This window comes from Callionymus lyra, chromosome 2 (assembly GCF_982586985.1).
Source record: "Callionymus lyra chromosome 2, fCalLyr1.hap1.1, whole genome shotgun sequence".
Classification (NCBI taxonomy): Eukaryota; Metazoa; Chordata; class Actinopteri; order Syngnathiformes; family Callionymidae; genus Callionymus; species Callionymus lyra.
Window position 1 is genome coordinate 1772083 of NC_141819.1, and position 22389 is coordinate 1794471.

Consider the following 22389-nt stretch of genomic DNA (forward strand, 5'->3'; position numbering starts at 1 on the left):
TACGCCTTGACCCTGTCGATCAGGTTTTAAAAGCTTGTTAACTTATAACTGATCCTCTTAGTCGGTGAGGCCCCTGAACATAACACCGGTTCTCATGTTTAGTAGATCTACGAACTTCTTAGTACATGAGGCTCATATTTAGTAGAAGATCTACGAACTTCTTAGTACATGAGGCTCATATTTAGTAAAGATCTACGAACTTCTTAGTACATGAGGCTCATATTTAGTAGAAGATCTACGAACTTCTTAGTACATGAGGCTCATATTTAGTAGAAGATCTACGAACTTCTTAGTACATGAGGCTCATATTTAGTAGAAGATCTATGAACTTCTTAGTACATGAGGCTCACATTTAGTAGGATATCTACGAACTTCTTAGTACATGAGGCTCATATTAAGTAGGATATCTACGAACTTCTTAGTACATGAGGCTCATATTTAGTAGAAGATCTACAACCTTCTTAGTACATGAGGCTCACATTTAGTAGGATATCTACGAACTTCTTAGTACATGAGGCTTATATTTAGTAGAAGATCTACGAACTTCTTAGTATATGAGGCTCACATTTAGTAGGATATTTAATTTACAGATTGGAATTCCAATCTGCACTAGTAGGATTCCAGACCCTACTGTATTCCAATCTGCACTAGTAGGATTCCAGATCCTACTGGATTCCAATCTGCACTAGTAGGATTCCAGATCCTACTGGATTCCAAACTGTACTAGTAGGATTCCAGATCCTACTGGATTATAAACTGCACTAGTAGGATTCCAGACCCTACTGTATTCCAATCTGCACTAGTAGGATTCCAGATCCTACTGGATTCCAATCTGCACTAGTAGGATTCCAGATCCTACTGGATTCCAATCTGCACTAGTAGGATTCCAGATCCTACTGGATTCCAAACTGTACTAGTAGGATTCCAGATCCTACTGGATTATAAACTGCACTAGTAGGATTCCAGATCCTACTGGATTCCAGACTGTACTAGTAGGATTCCAGATCCTACTGGATTATAAACTGCACTAGTAGGATTCCAGATCCTACTGGATTCCAGACTGTACTAGTAGGATTCCAGATCCTACTGGATTCCAAACTGTACTAGTAGGATTCCAGATCCTACTGGATTCCAAACTGTACTAGTAGGATTCCAGATCCTACTGGATTACAAACTGTACTAGTAGGATTCCAGATCCTACTGGATTATAAACTGCACTAGTAGGATTCCAGATCCTACTGGATTCCAATCTGCACTAGTAGGATTCCAGATCCTACTGGATTCCAAACTGCACTAGTAGGATTCCAGATCCTACTGGATTCCAGACTGTACTAGTAGGATTCCAGATCCTACTGGATTATAAACTGCACTAGTAGGATTCCAGATCCTACTGGATTCCAATCTGCACTAGTAGGATTCCAGATCCTACTGGATTCCAATCTGCACTAGTAGGATTCCAGATCCTACTGGATTCCAAACTGTACTAGTAGGATTCCAGATCCTACTGGATTCCAAACTGTACTAGTAGGATTCCAGATCCTACTAGATTCCAAACTGTACTAGTAGGATTCCAGATCCTACTGGATTATAAACTGCACTAGTAGGATTCCAGATCCTACTGGATTATAAACTGCACTAGTAGGATTCCAGATCCTACTGGATTATAAACTGCAGTAGTAGGATTCCAGATCCTACTGGATTATAAACTGCACTAGTAGGATTCCAGATCCTACTGGATTCCAATCTGCACTAGTAGGATTCCAGATCCTACTGGATTCCAATCTGCACTAGTAGGATTCCAGATCCTACTGGATTCCAAACTGCACTAGTAGGATTCCAGATCCTACTAGATTCCAGACTGTACTAGTAGGATTCCAGATCCTACTGGATTCCAAACTGTACTAGTAGGATTCCAGATCCTACTGGATTCCAAACTGTACTAGTAGGATTCCAGATCCCACTGGATTATAAACTGCAGTAGTAGGATTCCAGATCCTACTGGATTATAAACTGCACTAGTAGGATTCCAGATCCTACTGGATTATAATCTGCACTAGTAGGATTCCAGATCCTACTGGATTATAAACTGCACTAGTAGGATTCCAGATCCTACTGGATTATAAACTGCACTAGTAGGATTCCAGATCCTACTGGATTATAAACTGCACTAGTAGGATTCCAGATCCTACTGGATTATAAACTGCACTAGTAGGATTCCAGATCCTACTGGATTATAAACTGCACTAGTAGGATTCCAGATCCTACTGGATTATAAACTGCACTAGTAGGATTCCAGATCCTACTGGATTATAAACTGCACTAGTAGGATTCCAGATCCTACTGGATTATAAACTGCACTAGTAGGATTCCAGATCCTACTGGATTATAAACTGCACTAGTAGGATTCCAGATCCTACTGGATTATAAACTGCACTAGTAGGATTCCAGATCCTACTGGATTATAAACTGCACTAGTAGGATTCCAGATCCTACTGGATTATAAACTGCACTAGTAGGATTCCAGATCCTACTGGATTATAAACTGCACTAGTAGGATTCCAGATCCTACTGGATTATAAACTGCACTAGTAGGATTCCAGATCCTACTGGATTATAAACTGCACTAGTAGGATTCCAGATCCTACTGGATTATAAACTGCACTAGTAGGATTCTAGATCCTACTGGATTATAAACTGCACTAGTAGGATTCCAGATCCTACTGGATTATAAACTGCACTAGTAGGATTCCAGATAGGATTGATTTGATGATTTCGGTAAATCGACGTGTGAAATGATCATATGCACATAAGTATTAGCGAGATCTTGATATAGGAAGTGATGTCGTTGACAGTCGGGCGTCATGTTCACTGTGACACGCCTGTTGTTATCCATAACATACGTGTTGTATCTCCAGACTCGACGGAAGGAATCTCCTGTAGTTCGACTCCCGCCGGCTGTCGCCTCCCTCGGCAGTCGACGCCTTGTTTTAATTGCCTCCCGAGTTAATTACTTGAGTGAAACAATGTTGTCCTCGAGCTTCACCTCGACGGCCGAGGACAGGTGTCGCCGGTTTACGAGGAAAGTTTCAAATGAATTCTCTTTTGAAACTGTTTTACTTTCAGTTATTATTTCCTCATTCTTTCACTTCTAATTATGGGTCATGGTGGTAAACATAGTATTTTAATTATTATTATAGATTTAAAAAGTGCGAATGAATACCGTATTGGTGGACTATAAGTGTCTCTGGAGTACAAGTATCTCCAGACATAAAATACATAATAAAGTACAAACATATATACGTCGCACTGGAGTATAAGTTGCATTTTTGGGGGAAATGTATTTGATAAAATCCAAGAACAGACATGTGATCTTGAAAGATTAAAATAAAACTAGAGGCAACAACAGAATAATGTTCCGTTACATGAAGTGAGAACCTGGTATGTTAACATAACATATGAAGAGTTATTCAGAGAACTATAGCATCAATAACTAACTAGTTTACCAAACCATCCGTGTAACTGCAAATAACTCTTCATCCTCGTGTCACTTTTAAACAACTAACTAACTCCGGAGGTAGAAGATGCTTCCTCTTCTACGTGGAAATGATCAACACAGGCCTAGAGCGCCCTCTGGTGGTTTAGTGTGAGAATAACATGTGAAATGATATAATAATGTGGTAATAATTTCACACATAAGTCGCTCCAGAGTATAATCTCACCCCCGGACACACTATGAAAGAAACTGACACTTATAGTCGGGTGTACACAGATATTAATGGGAGGAATATGGGATAGATACTATAGTATTTGTTGTTTATCTTCTCTGTGATAAATGGTTAACTTCTTTGATTCTACTTTCTTTCACAAACTGGATGTTTTCACAGCCAAAGCGACAGAACATTCGTAACCGAGCTGGACGTTAACAGTCGACGACACCAGAGACTTGGTTCTGAGGTTCGACACGAAATCATTCCATCGATGGATGGATCGACTCAAGTCTGATTATTCCTTGCGTAGTATTTATAGTAACGCAGTGTTTGACGCTGTTGCTCATTTTATCTACACAAGATGATTAGTGTCCAGAGAGACTCATGAGCTTCCTGTCAAAGTAACATTTTCATCTGTTGACTTGAATATTTTATTCTGTTAATATACATTTGTTTACTACTTTGTCGACACTACACACTTGCAGAAAACCATGTTAGTGAAAATCCAGCTGATTGTTAGAACATCAACCAATGGGACGCTTTCTTTGTCATAAGCTCCGCCCATTGTGTGGAGCGCTAAGAGATTTGATTGGATCACACGTGTGTCAATCAAAACGACAGATTTCGAGGATTGAACTCATGAAATATTGTGAAGTTCGTCACGCAGGGATGTTTTTATCGACTCATGTTAGGAATTAAAGCAAATGTTTATTTAGTCACTTTATTTCTGCCTGAACAATAGTATTAACCTTTGACATATAAGTAATTATTGATATAATGGAAATCATCAAATCAATCCTATCTTAGTAAGTATGTGGAATATAAGTCCTGCTTTTTTATTTGTATCTTTTGTTGGATTAAGATTCAGGTTCTCTTGTGGAAAGAACATAGTTTAGAATAAGTGAGTAAGGCTGCACGATATATTGAAAAAAAATATAGATATCACTCTCCCCCCTCACTCTCCCCCCTCACTCTCTTCCCTCACTCTCTTCCCTCACTCTCCCCCCTCACTCTCTTCCCTCACTCTCCCCCCCTCACTCTCTCCCCTCACTCTCCCCCCTCACTCTCCCCCCTCACTCTCCCCCCCCACTCTCTCCCCTCACTCTCCCCCCTCACTCTCCCCCCTCACTCTCCCCCTTCACTCTCCCCCTTCACTCTCTCCCCTCACTCTCTCCCCTCACTCTCTTCCCTCACTCTCTTCCCTCACTCTCTTCCCTCACTCTCCCCCCTCACTCTCTCCCCTCACTCTCTCCCCTCACTCTCTTCCCTCACTCTCTTCCCTCACTCTCTTCCCTCACTCTCTCCCCTCACTCTCCCCCCTCACTCTCCTCCCTCACTCTCTCCCCCCTCACTCTCTCCCCTCACTCTCCCCCCTCACTCTCCCCCTCACTCTCCCCCCCTCACTCTCCCCCCTCACTCTCCCCCCTCACTCTCCCCCCTCACTCTCTCCCCTCACTCTCCCCCCCTCACTCTCTCCCCTCACTCTCCCCCCTCACTCTCCCCCCTCACTCTCTCCCCTCACTCTCCCCCCCTCACTCTCCCCCCCTCACTCTCTCCCCTCACTCTCCCCCCTCACTCTCTCCCCTCACTCTCTTCCCTCACTCTCTCCCCTCACTCTCCCCCCTCACTCTCCCCCCCTCACTCTCTCCCCTCACTCTCTCCCCTCACTCTCTCCCCTCACTCTCTTCCCTCACTCTCCCCCCTCACTCTCTTCCCTCACTCTCCCCCCTCACTCTCTTCCCTCACTCTCTCCCCTCACTCTCCCCCCTCACTCTCCCCCCCTCACTCTCTCCCCTCACTCTCTCCCCTCACTCTCCCCCCTCACTCTCCCCCCCTCACTCTCCCCCCCTCACTCTCCCCCCTCACTCTCTTCCCTCACTCTCTTCCCTCACTCTCTTCCCTCACTCTCTTCACTCACTCTCCCCCCTCACTCTCTCCCCTCACTCTCCCCCCTCACTCTCCCCCCTCACTCTCTCCCCTCACTCTCTTCCCTCACTCTCTTCCCTCACTCTCTCCCCTCACTCTCTCCCCTCACTCTCCCCCCTCACTCTCTCCCCTCACTCTCCCCCCTCACTCTCTTCCCTCACTCTCTTCCCTCACTCTCCCCCCTCACTCTCTCCCCTCACTCTCCCCCCTCACTCTCTCCCCTCACACTCTCCCCTCACTCTCCCCCCTCACTCTCTTCCCTCACTCTCTCCCCTCACTCTCCCCCCTCACTCTCCCCCCTCACTCTCTTCCCTCACTCTCTTCCCTCACTCTCCCCCCTCACTCTCCCCCCTCACTCTCTCCCCTCACACTCTCCCCTCACTCTCCCCCCTCACTCTCTTCCCTCACTCTCTTCCCTCACTCTCCCCCCTCACTCTCTCCCCTCACTCTCCCCCCTCACTCTCCTCCCTCACTCTCTCCCCTCACTCTCTGCTCTGTTAGTCTCATCACTCACTTCCTCTCCTTCTCTCTCTCCCTCCTTCACTCTTTCTTTCTCACACACATTTTTTTTAATTAGGCAAAAAAAAAGGAGTCTAAATATGAATATTCATAAGGCAGCCCCATTAATATGCACAATTATGCAAATCAGCGTGCAATTAAGCCGGCGTCTCCAGAGAGTCGGGACAGCATTAGTGCAGAAGCCGAGGATGATGGGAGTATTTTCGCTTTTCTGCTCCACCAGTCTTTTGGCTTCGTTTCTCCTTTTGTGTCACATGAGGTCTTTTTTCACCTCGTCGTTCTGTTTGACGAGAACAACCTTAACTTTTTTAATAATAATATTCCTGATGAATAACAAACTGGTTCTGACGACGTTGATATTCACGACTATAACGATCACTGATGTTTTATTTCCCCGGAAATGTTTGAAATCCTGCTTTTATCACTTATTGTTCGTCCGAGTCTTTTTACACTGTGAGAAAAGGGATGACGTTTTAAAAATGTATATTTATTTAAGCGCTAGTAAAGATTGAGTCGTGGATAATACTTCATTGTGTTCTTAAATGATCTGTAGTTTTGCTTGATTTCATTTAAAATGGTTCAGTATAAAGATGGTCGTGGTTGTAAATGTCGTTGCTGTGTAATATAAACACGTTAGTGCTGCACGATATATGTGCGATATTACTGTCTTGAATTATGATATTAATGCAATATTGTTTTCTTTCACCTAAAGATGTAGCCATGAGGGTTTAAAGAAGGAAAACGATGATTTTTCCCTTTGGTTTATTTCAACGCTTCGGTGTCGACATGATGGTAGAAAAATATCTCTTCTAACGCTCAGTCTCACGGGACTTGCATCGGTTTCCTGTGAAACTGAGCGACATCAGAGAGGAGCCGCCGGCGCGTCGTGATATCACCAAATCAATAATAAATCCTTGTACACGCACACATAACACTTTATAAATGATGCTAACAACTTAGCTCGTTAGCATACGGTGAAGACAGACACACAACACTTTATAAATGACGCTAACAACTTAGCTCGTTAGCATACGGTGAAGACGCACACATAACACTTTATAAATGACGCTAACAACTTAGCTCGTTAGCATACGGTGAAGACGCACACATAACACTTTATAAATGACGCTAACAACCTAGCTTGTTAGCATACAGTTAAGACGCACACATAACACTTTATAAATGACGCTAACAACTTAGCTCGTTAGCATACGGTGAAGACGCACACATAACACTTTATAAATGACGCTAACAACTTAGCTCGTTAGCATACGGTGAAGACGCACACATAACACTTTATAAATGACGCTAACAACTTAGCTCGTTAGCATACGGTGAAGACGGACAGGTTTGTTTGTAAGTTCACGATCTTCTAAGAAAACAACTGAGACGAGATGAAAAGTTCTTACAATATGTTGCTTTAACAAAGGAGGTTGAAAGAGACGAGTGACTGGATCACTAGTGTTTGACTAGATCATAAGTTAGTATTACTTCACTGGATCACTAGTGTTTGACTAGATCATAAGTTAGTATTACTTCACTGGATTACTAGTGTTTGACTAGATCATAAGTTAGTATTACTTCACTGGATTACTAGTGTTTGACTAGATCACAAGTTAGTATTACTTCACTGGATCACTAGTGTTTGACTAGATCATAAGTTAGTATTACTTCACTGGATCACTAGTGTTTGACTAGATCATAAGTTAGTATTACTTCACTGGATCACTAGTGTTTGACTAGATCATAAGTTAGTATTACTTCACTGGATCACTAGTGTTTGACTAGATCATAAGTTAGTATTACTTCACTGGATCACTAGTGTTTGACTAGATCATAAGTTAGTATTACTTCACTGGATCACTAGTGTTTGACTAGATCATAAGTTAGTATTACTTCACTGGATCACTAGTGTTTGACTAGATCATAAGTTAGTATTACTTCACTGGATCACTAGTGTTTGACTAGATCATAAGTTAGTATTACTTCACTGGATCACTAGTGTTTGACTAGATCATAAGTTAGTATTACTTCACTGGATTACTAGTGTTTGACTAGATCATAAGTTAGTATTACTTCACTGGATCACTAGTGTTTGACTAGATCATAAGTTAGTATTACTTCACTGGATCACTAGTGTTTGACTAGATCACAAGTTAGTATTACTTCACTGGATCACTAGTGTTTGACTAGATCATAAGTTAGTATTACTTCACTGGATCACTAGTGTTTGACTAGATCATAAGTTAGTATTACTTCACTGGATCACTAGTGTTTGACTAGATCATAAGTTAGTATTACTTCACTGGATCACTAGTGTTTGACTAGATCATAAGTTAGTATTACTTCACTGGATCACTAGTGTTTGACTAGATCATAAGTTAGTATTACTTCACTGGATCACTAGTGTTTGACTAGATCATAAGTTAGTATTACTTCACTGGATCACTAGTGTTTGACTAGATCATAAGTTAGTATTACTTCACTGGATCACTAGTGTTTGACTAGATCATGAGTTAGTATTACTTCACTGGATCACTAGTGTTTGACTAGATCATAAGTTAGTATTACTTCACTGGATATACTGAGCCAAGACGTGTCGTCATAGCAACCGAGCCTAACACAGTTCACAGACAGACGGAGACGTAAACAACAACGAGACATAGAAGTACAAATTGTCAACTTTACTGAACGTGACACCGATTGATTTGATTGACATTATAAATTATCGTTTTCGATGCATATGTGACAATATTGCAATATCGATATTTTTTCGATATATGTCCTGATACACATGAACTACAGCGAAATGTCCGGTTTAAGAAGCACTTTAAGCATTTTATGTTCAAGTCTTACTGGTTGAGATCAAAATGTATTTTAGCCAAAAACATTTATATGACTTTTTTTGTTTGTTTCTTCCAGCTCTGGATGAGCGGAGCGGCTCCGGGTCCTGGGGTCCAGGAGAACAGAACAGTCCCTCGTTCAGCCAAGGACGGGTACGATAGCGTTGACCTCTTTGACCTTTAGCAGTAAATAAGTAGAACTAAGTCTAAGCAGAAGAAGCTCGTCACGTCCTCGACTCCTTCCACGTCTCCCTCGACTCCACCATTCAATCTCGTCGCTGCTTCAGATGTGAAGTTTTAGTTTCACTTCCTGTCTGACACGGTTGGATCTGCAGCCTCGCCTCCACCGTCACCGTCTCGAGTCGCGTCGGGAACACGAGGCACGAGGCGTTTGTTTTGATTACCGCGACTTGTTAATTAAGAAAGTTGGTTCGAGGCCCCGGAGCCGATGCTAATGCGTCGGCGTGAGTCCGTCGACTACGGGGGAAAAAGCGGTGGAATCGTTGTTGGTCGACGATGGCGGTCCTGGAGATGATTGTCAACGCTGTCCAACGGTTGTGTTTCAGGGCTACGCTGAGGGGTCGCACTACAGCGAGCACGAAGGTCTGCCCTCGCCCTTCATCGGTTCAGGGATTTCAGGTACGAAACCAACGTTGAAGATCACTTGATCCGTTTGATGTTTTTCTCCATAAAACGAGGGATTCTAGCGTCGTGCACGTCCTCGTGCACGTCCTCGTGCACGTCCCTCGTGCACGTCCTCGTGCACGTCCTCGTGCACGTGTGTGCAGAGTGAGCTCGTGTTCATTCACTCGGTGTTGAATCGATGAAGCAGAAAACCTTCCCCAGGGTTTCGTCTGGCAGGCAGCTTTACGCAGCTGAGCGGTGAAAAAAAAGAGGGCATTTCTGGACTTTTTTCGTACTTTTTGGAAACCTACGTTGTCATTAGTTTGAAGCCGTTGCCTTCTCTATAGCGCTGGTGTCTAATGTCGTGTCCTGGTCTCTAGGTAAAAGTGAGAGGCCGCCCTTCCCTTCCTTTGGAAGTCAGGTATGAAAACATTGTCTTCTGCTTCGTGACGGTTATTTATTTACTGTTTTATATCTTTCTATAGGCCGGGTTTCTTCCCAGTGACATCGCCATGCCAAGTCCAGATGCCATGTCCCCTTCTGGTCTTAAGTCCGGGTCCCAGTTCTACCCATCGTACCCCAACAACCCCAGAAGAAGACCGCCGGAAGGAGCGATAGGTCAGAAAACCTCCGCCTTTTCTCCTCTGAAGGATTCTCAACTTTTACTAGTGATCAGTTACTAACACTTGTTAAAGGATGGTTAAAAAACAAAGCATGTATAAGATGCGTTATGAATAACTTTGTACATTTAATGAACACAAGTCTCAACTCTTAGTATGTAAATGTAGTGCTCCATACACACTAGATTGATACTAAAACACACACAAAACTGAGTATAGATCGATGGACACTTTCTACACTAAACGACTCCATCTTAGTGACGTTGACATTGTAAATATATATATATATAGTATATATATATATCTCTATCTCTATCTTCCAAACTTGCAAAACGTGCTGCCAGCAGGTGGCGCTAGTGTTCCTACAGCTGAAATGCTCGAAATCATCCTTAAATAGAAGTAGAAGAAGAAGCTGTCGCGTCATTTCCTGTTAGTGTGTAGCAGCAGAGTTTGATTTGAGACATACTATCTGTGGAGGATTAGTTACTAGTTAGTACGTACACTATCCTGATGATACTAACTTCTAGTATTCTAAGAGAGGTATGTTTGAGACATACTATCTGTGGAGGATTAGTTACTAGTTAGTACGTACACTATCCTGATGATACTAACTTCTAGTATACTAAGAGAGGTATGTTTGAGACATACTATCTGTGGAGGATTAGTTACTAGTTAGTACGTACACTATCCTGATGATACTAACTTCTAGTATACTAAGAGAGGTATGTTTGAGACATACTATCTGTGGAGGATTAGTTACTAGTTAGTACGTACACTATCCTGATGATACTAACTTCTAGTATACTAAGAGAGGTATGTTTGAGACATACTATCTGTGGAGGATTAGTTACTAGTTAGTACGTACACTATCCTGATGATACTAACTTCTAGTATACTAAGAGAAGTATGTGATTTGAGACGTACTAACTGTGGAGGATTAGTTACTAGTTAGTACGTACACTATCCTGATGATACTAACTTCTAGTATACTAAGAGAAGTATGTTTGAGACATACTATCTGTGGAGGATTAGTTACTAGTTAGTACGTACACTATCCTGATGATACTAACTTCTAGTGTACTAAGAGAAGTATGTGATTTGAGACATACTATCTGTGGAGGATTAGTTACTAGTTAGAACGTACACTATCCTGATGATACTAACTTCTAGTATACTAAGAGAAGTATGTTTGAGACGTACTATCTGTGGAGGATTAGTTACTAGTTAGTACGTACACTATCCTGATGATACTAACTTCTAGTATACTAAGAGAAGTATGTGATTTGAGACATACTATCTGTGGAGGATTAGTTACTAGTTAGAACGTACACTATCCTGATGATACTAACTTCTAGTATACTAAGAGAAGTATGTGATTTGAGACACATGTGGAACTACTGACATGAAAACAGTGTAAAGACACTTTAAAAACACTAAAACTTCACTAACTCTTCATGAATTCAAAAACGTACATAAAAGAAAATAGAAATGTACACGTTAATCAAAAAAGGAAGTAAAATCCCCAATTTTCTAATGACGTAACCAAAGTGCACTAATGTAGCAACAACAAAAATAAATCAAACGTCAAGTAAATATTGTGTTTTATATATATTTTTGATGCAAATGTTTTGTTTCCTAGAAGCCCAGCCAAAGAAGATTCGTAAACCACCAGGTCTTCCTTCTTCGGTGAGTTTTGTTCCTGTTCCACGTTTATATCCGTGTTGGAGTCGAACTTCAGGTTCAGTTCATCTCCGCATGTTGTCGACGCTCCAGGCTGAAGGCAGTTGAATGTGTTTGAAGCCGTCGATATTTGACAGATTTCACCGTTTCAAAAATAACGACAAGATGTTGTTGACTTTAAACTCTTAGGTTCATATAATGTTTATTTTCAGGATATAGGTATTAATGTCTAGATGTTGATTTAAAATGTTTTCATTGTTTGATTCATATTTATAAAAAACAGCTTTTCTGTTGTTTTTATTCCACTAGAATGTTGTTCTTCAACACAGTGACTTGTGTGTGTTTTGTTCATGGGTGTGTGACGCACACGTCTAGGTCGGTGAGGTTTATGTCGAACCAGACACTGGGTTGAAAAAAAGAAGCAGTTTTCTACGTTTTTGTTCACTTTTATTCAACTTATTTTTATTCTTTAATCTTGTATATGTTTTACTTTAGCGGTTTATTCTGTCGTCGTAAGTAGATAAGAACGACTTTATCAACGCTACACACGAATCTTCTCGGTGAAGGACCAGCCCCTGCCACGGGTTAAAAGAAAAGAATCGACCAATGGGACACTTTCTTTTTCATAAGCTCCGCCCCCATCGAGTGATGAACGAGGCAATTTGATTGGCTCAGACGTGTGTCAATCAAAACAGCTGATTTGGTGTTTTTATGTGACTTGTGAGTCAAATGAGTCGTGAACAAAACGTAGTTAATTGTGTAATATATTCATAAATACATGTATTTTATGTATTTTATCTACCGGCTTCATTATTGTGACTCGATTACGTTATAAGTCGATGACATGATAAGCTAACTGACATTGACGAGGCTAAGCTAGCTGACATTGACGAGGCTAAGCTAGCTATCATTGACGAGGCTAAGCTAGCTGTCATTGACGAGGCTAAGCTAGCTGTCATTGACGAGGCTAATCTAGCTGACATTGACGAGGCTAAGCTAGCTGACATTGACGAGGCTAAGCTATCTGACATTGACGAGGCTAAGCTAGCTGACATTGACGAGGCTAAGCTAGCTGACATTGACGAGGCTAAGCTAGCTGACATTGACGAGGCTAATCTAGGTGACATTGACGAGGCTAAGGTAGCCAACATTGACGAGGCTAAGGTAGCCAACATTGACGAGGCTAAGGTAGCCGTCATTGACGAGGCTAAGGTAGCCGTCATTGACGAGGCTAAGGTAGCCGTCATTGACGAGGCTAAGCTAGCGGACATTGACGAGGCTAAGCTAGCTGACATTGACGAGGCTAAGCTAGCTGTCATTGACGGGGCTAAGCTAGCGGACATTGACGAGGCTAAGCTAGCGGACATTGACGAGGCTAAGCTAGCAGACATTGACGAGGCTAAGCTAACTGACATTGACGAGGCTAAGCTAGCTGACATTGACGAGGCTAATCTAGGTGACATTGACGAGGCTAAGGTAGCCAACATTGACGAGGCTAAGGTAGCCAACATTGACGAGGCTAAGGTAGCCGTCATTGACGAGGCTAAGGTAGCCGTCATTGACGAGGCTAAGCTAGCGGACATTGACGAGGCTAAGCTAGCTGACATTGACGAGGCTAAGCTAGCTGTCATTGACGGGGCTAAGCTAGCGGACATTGACGAGGCTAAGCTAGCGGACATTGACGAGGCTAAGCTAGCGGACATTGACGAGGCTAAGCTAACTGACATTGACGAGGCTAAGCTAGCTGACATTGACGAGGCTAAGGTAGCCGACATTGATGAGGCTAAGCTAGCTGTCATTGACGAGGCTAAGGTAGCCGTCATTGACGAGGCTAAGCTAGCTGTCATTGACGAGGCTAAGGTAGCTGACATTGACGAGGCTAAGGTAGCCGTCATTGACGAGGCTAAGCTAGCTGTCATTGACGAGGCTAAGGTAGCCGTCATTGACGAGGCTAAGCTAGCCCAGAAACAATGTTCATTAACATGTGTGTTTGTTTCTTGACCAACACTAGTTTATTAAGAAGCTCTAAAGATCAGTTTTCAACCATAAATATTAGTTTGAGTCGAGAAGTTTGTTGCTACACAAACATTAGCATGAAGATGAATTTCTGATTTCTTATCCAAAATAATATTGAACCGAGTGAACGAACCTCTCGTCGTGTTACTCTGTGTGTGGGATTTGTTGTTTGTGTAGACGAGGACTTGTGTAGCTGAAGTACGTTGACGTGTCGTGTTGACGTACAGATACTGAAGTCAACATAAGGTTCACAGACACGACCTGGTCTTGCATCGACTCCGCAGACGTCCCTGGACGGAGGTTCACTGGAGCCTGGAGTGTTGAAGGTGGAACTTTCTTCCAGATCCTTGTTTCTCTTGTCTCTTCATCTGCGGCTCGTGCCTTTGTTTGCTCTTCGTTACACGACATGCTCGCTTCTGGCCGGATCCGTCCGGAGCTCGTGGGCGGATTCGATCGCGGCTCAAGTGTCACATTTTGTCAGCGAGCCCAGAATTCTCAGCAGCTGATGAATCTTGTTTGTGGACGATGGCAACTGTTCATAAAGTCCTGCTTCTCTTCAGACGTACGTCGACACGACGTGTTCACGACGTGTTTGCGTTCTTTTGTTTCTTTCTCGTTCGTTATCGAGCCATCGGCGCCGGAACGACGGGTCGACGATCAAACTGGTCGTTGGCTTTTACTCCAGAACACATTGACACCAGAAGTTTTAAGACGGATCAAGTTAAGAAGCAGATGAATTCAGTTACTGTATGTTCCGGACTATAAGTGTCAGTTTCTTTCATAGTGTGTCCGGGGGTGAGATTATACTCTGGAGCGACTTATGTGTGAAATTATTACCACATTATTATATCATTTCACATGTTATTCTCACACTAAACCACCAGAGGGCGCTCTAGGCCTGTGTTGATCATTTCCACGTAGAAGAGGAAGCATCTTCTACCTCCGGAGTTAGTTAGTTGTTTAAAAGTGACACGAGGATGAAGAGTTATTTGGAGTTACACGGATGGTTTGGTAAACTAGTTAGTTATTGATGCTATAGTTCTCTGAATAACTCTTCATATGTTATGTTAACATACCAGGTTCTCACTTCATGTAACGTAACATTATTCTGTTGTTGCCTCTAGTTTTATTTTAATCTTTCAAGATCACATGTCTGTTCTTGGATTTTATCAAATCAATTTCCCCCAAAAATGCGACTTATACTCCAGTGCGACTTATATATGTTTGTACTTCTTTATTATGTATTTTATGTCTGGAGATACTTGTACTGCGGAGACACTTATAGTCTTTCATGGATTCTATTGGAACAAACAATATGATATATTATAATATTATATGAAACAAACAATATGATATATTATAATATAAAATAAACAATATGATATATTATAATATAATATAATATAAAACAAACAATATGATATATTATAATATAAAACAAACAATATGATATATTATAATATAATATGAAACAAACAATATGATATATTATAATATAATATGAAATAAACAATATGATATAATATAATATAAAACAAACAATATGATATATTATAATATGAAATAAACAATATAATATAAAATAAACAATATGATATATTATAATATGTTATAATATAAAACAAACAATATGATATATTATAATATGAAACAAACAATATGATATATTATAATATAAAATAAACAATATGATATAATATAAAACAAACAATATGATATAATATAATATAAAATAAACAATATGATATATTATAATATATTATAATATGAAACAAACAATATGATATATTATAATATAATATAATATGAAACAAACAATATGATATATTATAATATAAAACAAACAATATGATATATTATAATATAAAATAAACAATATAATATAATATAAAATAAACAATATGATATATTATAATATAATATAATATATAATAAACAATATAATATAATATAAAATAAACAATATGATATATTATAATATAATATAAAATAAACAATATAATATAATATAAAATAAACAATATGATATAATATAAAATAAACAATATAATATAAAATAAACAATATGATATATTATAATATGAAACAAACAATATGATATATTATAATATGAAATAAACAATATGATATATTATAATATAAAATAAACAATATGATATATTATAATATAAAACAAACAATATGATATATTATAATATGAAATAAACAATATGATATATTATAATATAAAACAAACAATATGATATATTATAATATGAAATAAACAATATGATATATTATAATATAAAACAAACAATATGATATATTATAATATGAAACAAACAATATGATATATTATAATATAAAACAAACAATATGATATATTATAATATGAAATAAACAATATGATATATTATAATATAAAACAAACAATATGATATATTATAATATGAAACAAACAATATGATATATTATAATATAAAACAAACAATATGATATATTATAATATGAAATAAACAATATGATATATTATAATATAAAATAAACAATATGATATAATATGAAATAAACAATATGATGCGTTCAGCCTTGACTTGTTGTGAAGACGAAGACTTAAATCATCAAGGTTTGGTCTTGAGGATGTTTTTCAAAGACTTCTCTAAACGCCGCTCGACGATGACCAGGGTCTCGAACGATGACTCTCTGGATCCCCTCCCCCACCTGGCCCGCCCGGGCTCCGGCTCATGATGGGTGGGCCTCCCCCTGCCAGTGACCCAGTTGTGAGGCGTGGTGCTAGAAAGGCCTCTGAGCCCCGTGTCTGAGCCCAGATTAATGATGATCCTGAGGTCTCCACACCCCCACCTTCCTCCAGCCTCTGAAGGGCTTGTTTCCTGATGGTCTTTGTAGTCCAAGAAGTCCCGACCGGCCCGGACACAATAACCCGGTCATTAGCCGCGTGGCCTCGGGTCGTCGACCTTCGACCCCCGTCGTCCGTCGAGCTCCGACGTAAATAATCTCCTGACATTGTCCAGTGGAATAATCTCCTCCTCCTCGTGTGACGGTTTCATCTGGTTTTTTTTCATGGTCTAACTGGAATTACATTAAACCCCTATTAGTCGAGGATTTCACCGCAGAAATCCCTTTTTTTCCTCCTCCTTTAGAATAAAATGATCCTGCCAGTACATTGTCTGCTTCCATCCGAAGGATTCGCTCGACATTGTTCTGGTGAAAGAACGACTCGAAGCCTATTGTTGGATGAAGTCGTCTCCGGCGTGTTTCATCTTAAATCCCTGCTTCCTTCACACTCCCCTGTATCTTTGTTTAAGTCATTAAGATTACCTTTCCCCTCGACGCCCCTCGTCTCATAAATCATGGGGGCCTTCGCTCCTCGCCCCGGTCCTCCCTCGTGCCCCCTCACCACCCCCTGCCCACCTCCATCCTCCTCCCTGGCTCTGGATCCCAGCCCCCATCCTCTCCAGCCCAGCTGCCTGTGGAGCTGGATGTGGTCCAGGAACAGGCAGATGGCTCTGTAATTAGAAGTGCATCTCCATTCCCTTTCCACTTCTCCCTGTTAAATCAAATTACAGGAAAAAATCCTTTCTCTGGATTAGCATTCTTCGCGGCGTCGCCTCCGTTCTCTGCCTCCTGGAGGGGAGAGAAGTCTGGGATATAAATGGCCGACGAGTTTCTTGTGGGTCTGATGTAGATCTGTTGTTGTTGTTGTCGATGGATCACGTGACGTCGGGTCGGAGGTCGTCGGTGCGACGCTCCCGCCGGCGGAGACGACGTGAGTTTGGACGAGGCTGCGAAGGTGTGGCGTGTGTTGAGCCGACGCCAGAGTGTGTTCGCTGGGAGGGTCCGGGGGAAGCGAGAGGAAGTGCTCGCTGTGCTCCGGGACTCCAGCCTTCGCCGGCCCAGCACGCCCTCGGACGCCGCCTTCCTGCTCCAGCAGGAAGCCAAACCTGCCAGCTCCCTTTCGCCATCTGGTGGCCGCGTCGAGAGAAGCCGTGTATTCTCCGTTTACTTGATGAGTGTTTACACCTCTGTCCTCAGGTGTACGCGTCCACGTCCGGTGACGAGTATGCGAGGGACAACGGAGGATATCCTGGCGGGAAACCTGGCGCCGTGTACCCCGGATCCTTCTACCTGCAAGGTGACGCGCCTTTAAAATGACTTTGAATGTCTTGTTGGACTGAAAACGACTTCATTTAGGAAAGAAACCACGTAAAACAAATCCAAATGTATGTCAGAGTACAGATTGGAATCCAGTTGGATCTGCCACTGAATCTTAATATTGATATGGGTTCGGGTTTGAATTCCTCCTATTAGAATTAGAGATGGTCCTGGTAGAATTCGTGTTTGTACTAGTACTGATTGGAATCAGATCCCAATACAGAAGTTGAATTCCAATCTGTACTAGTAGAATTCCAGATCCTACTAGTGAATTCCAATCTGTACTAGTACAGATTGGAATCCTGCTTCTGTATTGGGATCTGATTCCAATCAGTACAAACAGGAATTTAACTAGTACAGATTGGAATTCACTAGTAGGATCTGGAATTCCAATCTGTACTAGTAGAATTCCTGTTTGTACTGATTGGAATCAGATCCCAATACAGAAGTAGAATTCCAATCTGTACTAGTAGAATTCCTGTTTGTACTGATTGGAATCAGATCCCAATTCAGAAGTAGGATTCCAATCTGTACTAGTACAGATTGGAATTCACTAGTAGGATCTGGAATTCCAATCTGTACTAGTAGAATTCCAGATCCTACTAGTGAATTCCAATCTGTACTAGTACAGATTGGAATCCTGCTTCTGTATTGGGATCTGATTCCAATCAGTACAAACAGGAATTTAACTAGTACAGATTGGAATTCACTAGTAGGATCTGGAATTCCAATCTGTACTAGTAGAATTCCTGTTTGTACTGATTGGAATCAGATCCCAATACAGAAGTAGAATTCCAATCTGTACTAGTAGAATTCCTGTTTGTACTGATTGGAATCAGATCCCAATTCAGAAGTAGGATTCCAATCTGTACTAGTACAGATTGGAATTCACTAGTAGGATCTGGAATTCCAATCTGTACTAGTAGAATCCAGATTCTACCAGATTCCAATCTGTACTGTGTCAAATATATAAAACCAACATCAACATTGTCTCTTTGTGTAAATATTGCTTCACAAAAATCCAGAATTCTTGGACCATCAACCGTTCTCCGCTGCTAAAGGAACAAATGAAATCCTGCGAGATCTTAGCCATGACTGAGGACGAGAGGATACTTTGGAACAGCCATGAGATCACAAACCATTATTGTCCCCTAAAGTCATTATGGATCTTAAGTGCATCAAAGGGTTTCATAACCATCGATGATGTTTTTATTGTAATGACTGCTGCCATCTAGCTGCCAGAAGTTTGATTGAAACAATAACACACTTACTGAATAGGAATAAACTGATAAAAGACATAAGAATGTAAACAAGAATACATCTTTGTCTGATAACTACTGGAAGGGCTTTGGTGTAATGGGATGAGGAGCTGTTGCATGAAGTCGGAGCCCTCTAGTGGTTATACAGCGTAACTGTGATGGAAAGGAAACCATGATGGTTGAAACTTTGAAAACTCTACTGTCGATGAATTCAAGGTCTTCGTGGTTGAAAGTCAATGATATATTTAAACACGATTTAGAGACTTTTTCTTGACACATTTTCAAGCTTCATTGATCTGAACCTGTGATGATGATCCGCTCGTGATCAGATGTCAGAGAACGAGCCTCAATACTCCATACTTTTTATTATAACTAACATTTAATAACATTGTTGAACTGATCCAATAGTTTCTTATTTTTATTATAACTAACATTTAATAACATTGTTGAACTGATCCAATAGTTTCTTATTTTTATTATAACCTTTAATAACATTGATCAATAGTTTCTTATTTTTATTATAACCTTTAATAACATTGATCAATAGTTTCTTATTTTTATTATAACCTTTAATAACATTGATCAATAGTTTCTCAAACATGGACCTGGTTTAAAGCTGTCGTGTGTTGATCGCACGAGTGAAACTAAAGAGCTTCTTATTCTTATTAATCACATTTGTGTTGGAAGACATGACGACGTACACGAAACATCATTTTCGAAGAACTGAAAAGAACACAGGTTTACTCCGGACACTCCGGTTTCCTCCCACAGTCCACAAACATACAGAGGTTGATTGAGAACTTGAGGGAAAATGTCTGTAGGTATGAGTGTGTGTGTGTGTGAATGGTTGTGTGTCTTTGTGTGTCCTGAGACTGACGAGCGTCCTGTCCAGGGTGTCCCCTGCCTCTCGCCCTGTGATACTGGGATAGACTCCAGTCTCCCCGCGACCCCCATAAGGGATAAAGTGGTAGAAAATGAATGAATGAAAAGAACCCAAACGGGGATAAACGATCAATATTTGTAAAAAACAATCTAATACTAATTAAAAGAACATTATTATATATAAATAAAAGGTTCATCAGAGGATCTGAAACTAACGTTAGTAAATGATTGAAAGTCGTGGAGTTAAAGACGCAGATGAAAGCTTCTTATCGAGGAAGCAGGAAGTTGTTACTTTACGTGTCTTGAAATGTTATTTGTCCTGATCTTTACGTCGCTCCTCCTCAGAAGATCCCTGGTCGTCCTCCGGGTACTCCGCCATGCTCAGCAGCGCTCCTCACATCGGTCAGCCGGGCTCCTTCTCCGCCATCAACCCCCAGGACAGGATGGTGCGTCGAGTCTCTGGTCCTCCTGATGCTGGTTCCTCGTCCAGAAGCTTCACCCTCTGCCTCTGTCTCCTCAGAACTACCCTCTGCACGGCAGCGACGTCAACGGCTTCCACTCGTCCGCCTCCACCTACAATCACGCGCCCGCCATCAACGGCGAGAGCATCATGGGTAAAGAAGCGCCTGCTTGCGTAAAAGGCGCGACTGAAGATGCAGGTCATCTGAAAGTAAAGGATTGTTTTCTCTGCAGCCAACCGCGGCACCACAGCTGGCAGCTCAGGAGACGAGATCGGGAAAGCGCTCGCTTCAGTGAGTCCTTCCTTTCCGATGCTTGGCTGAATATTTAGAAAATTCTCTTTTCTCCAAAAATGTCCATTTGTGTTCATTTGTGTGAGTGACATCTTAAAAATCTTAAATAATGTGGTTTTAACACATTTATCTTCAGATCTATCCGTCGGACCACAACAGTAACAACTTCTCATCAGCTCCATCTACTCCAGGTTCTCCTCAGACCGTCGCAGGTAAATGTTCACCTGCTCCATCAACACAACGACACTGGACGTGTGTTTTATAGTTTAAACCAACATCTAAACCAGGGTTTGTTGAGCTTCATCACACAAAGATCTTTTGTAAAAGTCATGAGCCGAACAACTGAATGACTCTTGTGACTTCTGACTGGTGTGGAGTCCCTCCAGGCTCTGTTCTGGGTCCTTTCTTGTTTGTACTTGATTCCTCTGGGTCAAATCATTGGGAGTTTTCCCGATGTTTCTTACCACCTGTAACGGGTATTGTTTAAGCACTTTGTGACCCTGGTCTAGTACAAATATGACTTCCTTTGATATTATTTAAAGTCTCAGTTCACAGACGGACGGAGACGTAAACAACAACGAGACATAGAAGTACAAACTAACAACTTTACTGAACGTGACACTGATTGATGGAAGTGTGTATTTAAGAAATGATTGATTTATAGAATAAAAAAACTATAAATAATCACATGTTTTCGATGCATATCGTACGTGAAAATATCACGATGTACTGTGTATCGTTCAGCCTCTCCTTTTTTTTCAAAAACAGTTTTTGTCAGACGGTTAAAAAGTAACGATTGTTACATTAAACCTCATCATTTATAAAGCTTTGGTTAAATAGTTAAGATGGAACAGTTTTATAAAATTAGACGTAAACGATCATTGAAACCACAAAAATGAATCCATGAAACATTGAAAAACGTAATCATTTACACAATAATTACTTTAGTTAAAATTAACCAAAGTCTATCCTGAAGCGTCTCACGGCCTCTGGTGTCTCTCAGCAGGGGGTCCGTCTCAATGGCAGCGACCCACCACGCCCAGCTATGAAGGACCACCTCACGCGCTGGTACGTCCACCCGTCCATCTTCTGCTCTTCACTGTTCTAACCATGGTCTCGCAGCAGAACAAGCTGGAGGACCGTCTGGAGGAGGCCATCCACGTCCTGCGCAGTCACGCCGTGGGTCAGGCGCCGGGGCTGGACGGGCCTCACCCCGACATGCACAGCCTGCTGGCCTCGGTACACAACGGGGGTCTCGGGGGTCTCTCCCCGGCGTTCCCCAACGCCAGCCTCGCCCTGAGCAACAGACACCCTGCGATGGTGAGTCTGGGTCTAGTCTTAGTCTCTGATGGTCTCTGGAAGGGTCTTTGAAAAGAGGACTTGAGGTCGAAGACTCGTGGCTTTGAGAG

General features: G+C 41.3%; 1 protein-coding gene across 9 annotated transcripts in view; it reads left to right on the forward strand.

Annotated features, from left to right (window-relative positions):
- Positions 1–22389, forward strand: part of tcf3b (transcription factor 3b) — a 45538-nt gene that overhangs the window by 12110 nt on the left and 11039 nt on the right. For 3 of the 9 annotated variants that reach the window (XM_087783214.1, XM_087783218.1, XM_087783223.1), the window contains 12 exons: positions 9075–9148; positions 9562–9634; positions 10000–10040; positions 10105–10237; positions 11879–11925; positions 17968–18067; positions 20574–20674; positions 20749–20842; positions 20922–20980; positions 21117–21192; positions 21984–22048; positions 22103–22300. In XM_087783214.1, coding sequence (XP_087639340.1) covers positions 9075–9148; positions 9562–9634; positions 10000–10040; positions 10105–10237; positions 11879–11925; positions 17968–18067; positions 20574–20674; positions 20749–20842; positions 20922–20980; positions 21117–21192; positions 21984–22048; positions 22103–22300 — 1061 coding nt within the window. The remainder of the gene's footprint in view (positions 1–9074; positions 9149–9561; positions 9635–9999; positions 10041–10104; positions 10238–11878; positions 11926–17967; positions 18068–20573; positions 20675–20748; positions 20843–20921; positions 20981–21116; positions 21193–21983; positions 22049–22102; positions 22301–22389) is intronic. The other 6 variants (XM_087783219.1, XM_087783222.1, XM_087783215.1 and 3 more) reach the window with 5 other exon arrangements.